At 45.4% G+C, this 7,238-nt stretch overlaps 1 protein-coding gene across 1 annotated transcript; it reads left to right on the plus strand.

Moving 5' to 3' along the window:
• Positions 1–2,264: 2,264 nt before the first annotated feature.
• On the plus strand, positions 2,265–6,281 carry LOC122319857. Its single transcript, XM_043207656.1, has 5 exons — positions 2,265–2,450; positions 4,465–5,124; positions 5,461–5,681; positions 5,736–6,149; positions 6,236–6,281. Exons 1-5 carry the CDS (start codon positions 2,265–2,267, stop codon positions 6,279–6,281), a joined length of 1,527 nt encoding a protein of 508 aa, XP_043063591.1.
• Positions 6,282–7,238: the final 957 nt, after the last annotated feature.

Raw genomic sequence — 7,238 nt, forward strand, 5'->3', positions numbered from 1 at the left:
CGCCTCCAAGCGCCTAGCTTAGCTTAGCTTAAATTAGTTCCAAAATCGTCACCGTTTGAATAAACGCCCGGCCGGTCCGCGCAATTACCGAATTCCAAGTTTTTTTTCTTTGCCGCGATCGTCGAGTGTTTTTTCTCACCCCCACAGCTTAACCCCGCCAGCCGTCGCTGACCACCGGAGTTTTGCTGCCTTCAAGAAGGACGCCCCAGCACTTCATTTTTTGATCCAATCGAGCCAGATTCGATCAGCGCCCGAAATTGCTCAAGATAAGTACGAAGATCTACATATATTAATTTGCCGGTCTGCAGTCAGCCACTCGAAAACACTGTTTCGTTTGACTTTCTGCATGATTTTTTCTAAAAATCCAAGTCCGATTTAATCCGAAAACGGCAATTATTAAGATCTATTCCATTTTCCGTTTTTCTTTGATCGTGCCGCCATATTCCTCCAATTCCTCTTTGGCCCGTACATCAAAGTGAAACCGTACACATATGTATGTACATACAAGTATACATACATCAAATGAGCAAAATTCCAAAACTTTAATAAAGAGCTAAAATTGCAAACTTTAATAAAAAGTGCAAATTCCGAAATTGAATAAAAGTGAAAAATCCAAAATTTAACGACAAGTGTAAAGTGTGCAAAATATTCGAAGTGAACAGTGAAGAAATAATTTCTGTGAAAAAATTCCAAGTGTTCTGCCAAAAAAGGGCCCCCATTTTCAAAGTGTTTTTTTTTCACTGCAGTCCTACGCTAAATATTTTGCACACCTTTTCTTGCAATACAGTCCACTTAATTAAAATCGAAAGCTCAACACATACCCGCCGGCAATATTTTTTAATAAATTTTCCGCCATAAATAAAAATACATACATACATAATTATCCAAATATATTCCATATACATCATACATATTTTCTACTTCCTACAGCGAAAATATACCAACATTAAAAGTTTTCCGTCGGCCTCCGTGTAGCATAAAATAAATAATTACAATCCACCACCGACTAGGAAAACTTTGTTGGTTTCAGTGTGTTTTTTATCTCCAACATTTTTTTGCGTGAGCGCGAATTGCACAAACGCACATACATAAATATATCTCCAAATATATTCCATATACTCCATACATATTTTCTACTTCCTACAGCGAAAATATACCAACATTAAAAGTTTTCCGTCGGCCTCCGTGTAGAATAAAATAAATAATTAAAATCCACCACCGACTCGGAAAACTTTGTTGGTTGCAGTGTGTCTTATTTCTAACATTTTTTTGGCGTGAGCGCGAACTGCACAAACGCACATATATACATATACACTTATATCCAAATCCAGCATACCAATATACACATATACACCCATACCCATTAGGGAGCCGTTGCACGACATCCAGTGCAAGGTCTTAAACATATAAAATTTTTCCAAAGACAAAATAAATTATTTCTGAGCTGCAATAAATAAATTCCAACTCCAATAACAACACATAATTAATATTCCAGTCAAATTAAAATTAAAAATACCAAAATAATTGGAAATTATTTTTTTTATTATTTGATTTGTTTTTTTGTCCAGCAACATACAATAATTTAAAAAAAAAAAATTTATTTCTTTGTCTGGTTCCAAAAAAATTTAAGTGTGAACGTCACTCCGTACGGCACACCGTTTGTTGATAGCTCAGAAATTAAATATTTGCAAATAAATTATTTTGGATAAATAATTAACTTCCATTCTTCGAATAAACTACCCGTTTTGGTTTTTTTTTTGTCTTTACCACAGTTGGTATTATTTTCTAAAATAAAGTAAATAAATACCACACAAAATAATAATCACATATCCGAATTATAAATATACTAATTATAATATTCTTAATAACATTAAGAATAAATATTATTTAATCATTCTGGGTTTTTTTTTCACTCCTGTGCATATTAAATATACCCCGTTTCCACTGGGCATATATTCCTTTTTAATTTATCGTCGCTTCCATAGACCGTCTCCCTTTAGCGAGACAAATTCCACAAGTCAGCTAAATACAAATTTTTTCAAGAGTGCAATTCCAGCAACAAAGGTCTAAAATTTGTTTCTCACGACCAGCACACTCGTTTTCCAACCGAGGGTTCGTTTTTTGGCATGTCCAGTGAAGGTGGGAATAAAAAATCTCCCATTCCACCAACAAAAACTCCGAAAATTGTTGTCAAGCCGCACACACCTAAACCTTCCAGTAAGACTCCCTCTCCCCAAGCAAGGCTCACTCGTTCCGAGACAAAAATGGCTCTAGCTGCGTCCGATCTTGCGCTGAATCAATTCATTGAGGTTTCAGATCGACTCAGTGAATTCGAAGCGAGATGCAACACTCCGTCGCCGACTCCCCCGAGCATGTCCATGCTAAATATCCGACGCGAAGAGGTCCGAGCATTGTGGGAGCGCATCAAAAAAGAGTATGATGAGTGCAATGTACGCCTGATTTCAGCCGGAGACAGTGCAGCTGACAGCTTGCCAATTCTCCGAGCGAAATATAATTATTGCTACGGCGTCTACGAAAGGTGTGGTGCGAATATAGAGGATCTTATTGCGAAAGCTCCACGAACCCCCCAGACACAAGCTGATCCGTCCCAGACCTACGTTCCTTCAGGTTGTCGGCTACCTCCGTGTGATACCGAGGTCTTCACCGGCGATTATCTTCGCTGGCCGACGTTTAGGGACCTTTTCACGGCGATCTATATTAACAATCCAAGATTGACGCCGGTCGAGAAATTGTTCCACCTGAATTCCAAAACGAGTGGCGAAGCACACACAATTGTGGCAAAGTCGCCTTTAACTAGCGATGGTTTTCGCTCAGCCTGGGATAACCTAACTAAGCGTTTCGAAAACAAACGGTTGTTAGTAAACTGTTCAAATACTGTTCAATGTGCAGTCCATCACTCAGGAATCTGGGCCAGCTTTGCGAGAGCTTCAAGACACCATCCAGAGTTGCCTTACCGCTTTAGAAACGAGCGATATTAGCACCGACAATTGGGATTGCCTATTAGTTTATATGGTCTCCGCCAAACTTCCAAAGTTGACACTTTCCCTCTGGGAGCAGTCGCTCCACAACAAGGTCGATGTTCCCACGTGGCAGGAGTTAAATAACTTCCTCACTGAGCGTCACAGGACATTAGAGGCCATAGATGACGTCCGTCCGTCAGGCTCTAGTCAGCCTCAGCCCAGAGCAGCAGGTTCGAATTCCACGGCACGTAGGATCCATTCCTATGAAGCTAGAGTAGTACCCAGAGGTAAAGGGTGCGACTTGTGCAATAGAGAAAACCATCCAGTGCGGACATGCGCACGGTTTCTCCGGATGTCTGTCGATGAGCGGTCCGCGTATATCAAAGGCAAAAAGCTGTGTCTGAACTGCTTTGCACGAGGACATCAGCTACGGGACTGTGACAGTACTCATAGTTGCTTCACGTGCCGCGGCCGCCATCACACGCTTCTCCATCGAGGTAACGCGTCTCCAACGCTCTCGACTCCAACTCCAACTTCTGCGCCCAGGTCAAGACCAACTACGACCGCTCCAGCGACAACCACTGCCGCAACCTCCACGGTGCAAAATTATCTTGCCACGGGTCATAGATCCGTCTTGCTGGGCACCGCCATTATTGACGTTTGCCATTTGGGATCAACCTTCAAGGCTCGTGCCTTGATCGACTCTGGATCGGAGGCAACATTCATGACCGAGCGGCTGTTCAACTTGATTAAGTTGCCTCATCAGATCATTCGAGCCCAAGTCTCCGGCTTAAGCCAAACACTGGCAGCAGAGTCCAAAAAGCTTTGCCAATTTTCAATTCGATCTCCGACCAGGCCTGGCCTGCAACTAGACGCGACGGCGTATGTCCTTCCGCAATTAGCTGGTCAACTTCCGTCCTGCTCAATTCCGCAGCATTTCCTACGGGAACTTCCCGAATTTTCTTTGGCAGACCCGAAATTCTATGAGAGTGCACAAATAGACGTGTTAATCGGGGCTGATCTGCTGCCTTCCATACTCCTAAGCGGCACCCGAGCAAACGTCTGTGGCTCTCTTCTTGGTCAAGAGACTATATTCGGTTGGATCCTTACCGGACCAATACCAGCTGCTAGGCAAGAGCAAATTTCCGCTTTCTCCACTCGAATCTCCCATATATTTGATTCAAACCTGGATCAACTTCTCACCAAGTTTTGGGAGGTGGAGGATCTGCCAATAAAAATGGCAAAAGATTCCGATTTGGCTTGTGAGGAAAATTTCCTCCGGACAACCACGAGAGACTTTAGTGGAAAATATATCGTACACCTTCCATTCCGTGATCCAGAGAACGTAAAGTCCGCCCTGGGACACTCCAGATCCTTCGCGTTGGCTCAATTCTTAAGAAACGAGCAGCGTTTAAAAAGGGACAGCCAACAGAAAATTAAGTACGATACCGTCATTCAAGAATATCTCGATCTCAACCACTAGAAAGAGGTCTTTCCTACCCATGATTCTGCGAGTTATTATCTTCCGCATCATGCCGTGCTCAAGCCGGAAAGTACGACCACCAAGCTTCGTGTGGTGTTCAATGCCTCCAGCCCTTCAGACAATGGGGTCAGTCTAAATGATATCCTTCATGCTGGCCCGGTCTTACAGTCCGATCTGACCATTCAAATTCTGAAGTGGCGATATTTCCGATACGTTTACAGTGCCGATATCGAGAAAATGTATCGACAGATCTGGGTAGACCCGAAGCATACCCCGTTCCAACGCATTTTATTCCGAAACAGCGAGGGGTACATTCGAGATTTTGAGTTAAAGACGGTAACTTTCGGGATTAATTGTGCGCCCTTCCTGGCGATACGAGTCCTACAACAGCTGGCGACTGACGTGCAGCTCAGCCATCCAAGAGCGAGCAAAGTCATTCGTAATGCAATGTATGTAGACGATGTCCTTTCGGGAGCTGACTCTGCTGAAGATGCTCAGCTCACAATAAAGGAGTTACAGAGTGCCCTAGACTCCGCGGGCTTTCCGTTAAGAAAATGGACGTCCAACAACAAAGAGGTGTTAGCTCATATCCAAGCCGGTCATCTTCTGAACAGCGATTTCCTTGATCTCGACACTGAAAGTACAGCCAAGACTCTCGGTGTACGATGGAGAGCGACGTCCGATGAGTTTTTCTTCGTTCCCCCAGATCTACCCACAGAAATCTCCCCCACAAAACGCCAGGTGCTTTCCCAAATTGCCAAACTGTTTGATCCAGCAGGCTGGCTCGCTCCATTTGTTGTGTGTGCCAAGATCTTTATGCAAGAGATTTGGCTTCAGGAGCTGGGGTGGGACGATAAGCTGCCATCTGAGTTGTGCCAAAGGTGGCACAGTTTTCTTCAGAGCTATTCGGTCCTTGATCAGGTTCGGATTCCAAGATGGGTTTCCTTTCGCCCAGAATTCCGCTTAGAGCATCATGGATTTTGTGATGCCTCGCAGAAAGCCTACGGCGCTGCGATCTACGTGCGCGTAGAGATGGGACATACCACGATGGTACACCTGCTCACCGCCAAGACGCGTGTTGCGCCAGTCAAAACTGTGTCGCTTCCTCGCCTAGAGCTGTGCGGAGCTTTACTGCTAGCCGAAATGGCTGAAGCGATCCTTCCCAGCATGCCGATGCTGAATTCGAGTCTCCACTGCTGGACCGATTCCACTATTGTGTTGGCATGGTTAGCAAAACCAGCTTGCCATTGGACTACTTTCGTTGCCAACAGAGTGACGAAGATCACTCAGTCCACAGAGGCAGCCAACTGGTCACACGTTCAATCCGAACATAATCCCGCTGACTTGGCTAGTCGAGGGGTAGCCCTTCCAGAGCTTGTCGGTAGTTCTCTGTGGTGGCATGGACCCATTTGGTTGCAAAAGCCACGCAGCCAATGGCCTAGCCAGGGGACCGACCTTCCCGTGACCGAGATCGAAAAGCGAGCAGTCAAAGCCCACGTAGCATATATTCCGAACGAAGACTTCCTTGATCGTTTTTCCAAATTGGATAGAGCGTTGCGGGTCCTCGCGTATGTCCAGCGTTTTATCAATCGGTGCAAGAATCAATCGCCGCTTTCAGAGATCCGTCTGGAGGCCAAGGAACTTGTCGCCGCCGAACGGCTCATGATTCTCTGCACTCAGCGCAGGTATTTAACGAACGAGTATCGCTGCTTGAGTCAGAAGCTTCCGGTGCCCCCTTCCAGTTCGATCCTCTCCTTGAACCCTTTCCTAGATCAGGAGGGGCTGATAAGGGCATGTGGCCGTGTCACAGCCTCTGAAAGTTTGCGTTACGATGAACGACACCCGATAATCCTCCCGTACGAATGTTCACTCTCTCGGCTTCTGGTAAAGTTCACCCATCTCATTACGCTACACGGGGGTAATCAGTTGGTGGTACGTCTCAACCGTTCCAGATATTGGGTTCCGAGAGTTAAAAACTTGGTGAAGGCAGTTATCAATGCCTGCAAGGTCTGCGTGATCTACAAAAAGCGATTGCAAAGTCAGATGATGGGAAATTTGCCAAGAGAACGAGTGTCATTCTCCCGTCCATTCACGTACACGGGGATGGACTACGCAGGGCCCTTCGACATAAAGAATTACACTGGCAGAGCCTGCCTTATTACTAAAGGGTATGTGTTGGTTTTCGTTTGCTTCTCCACCAAGGCTATCCATTTGGAGCCTACTTCAGATCTGACGACCGAGAAATTTCTTGCGGCATTCGCTCGGTTCGTATCCAGAAGAGGGTGTCCTCGCCAAGTGCAGTCGGACAATGGGAAGACCTTTGTTGGCGCTGCCACATTACTGTCCCGAGATTTTCTCCAGGCCGTTAAAGAGTCTGTGACTGATGCGTATAGTCATCAGCAGCTCGACTGGCATTTCATTCCGCCAGGAGCACCCCATATGGGAGGCCTATGGGAAGCTGGTGTCAAGAGCTTCAAGGCATTGTTTTATAAATGCACAGCTACGCGGAAATACACCTTTGAAGAACTTGCCACTCTGCTAGCGAAGATTGAAGCGTGTCTAAATTCCAGACCGCTATCTCCCATGTCAGAGGATCCCACTGATCTTCTAGCGTTGACACCAGGGCACTTTCTTGTCGGCGGCCCTCTTCTATCCATAGTGGAGCCCGAAGTAAAGGGAGAATCTAAGACAATATTAAACAGGTGGCAACACTTGAAAGCGCTCCATCAGCAATTCCGCGCTCGATGGAAGGATGAATACCTGAAAGAGCTCCA

The sequence above is a fragment of the Drosophila ficusphila genome, unplaced genomic scaffold (assembly GCF_018152265.1).
Source record: "Drosophila ficusphila isolate 14025-0441.05 unplaced genomic scaffold, ASM1815226v1 contig_256, whole genome shotgun sequence".
In the NCBI taxonomy this organism is placed as follows: domain Eukaryota; kingdom Metazoa; phylum Arthropoda; class Insecta; order Diptera; family Drosophilidae; genus Drosophila; species Drosophila ficusphila.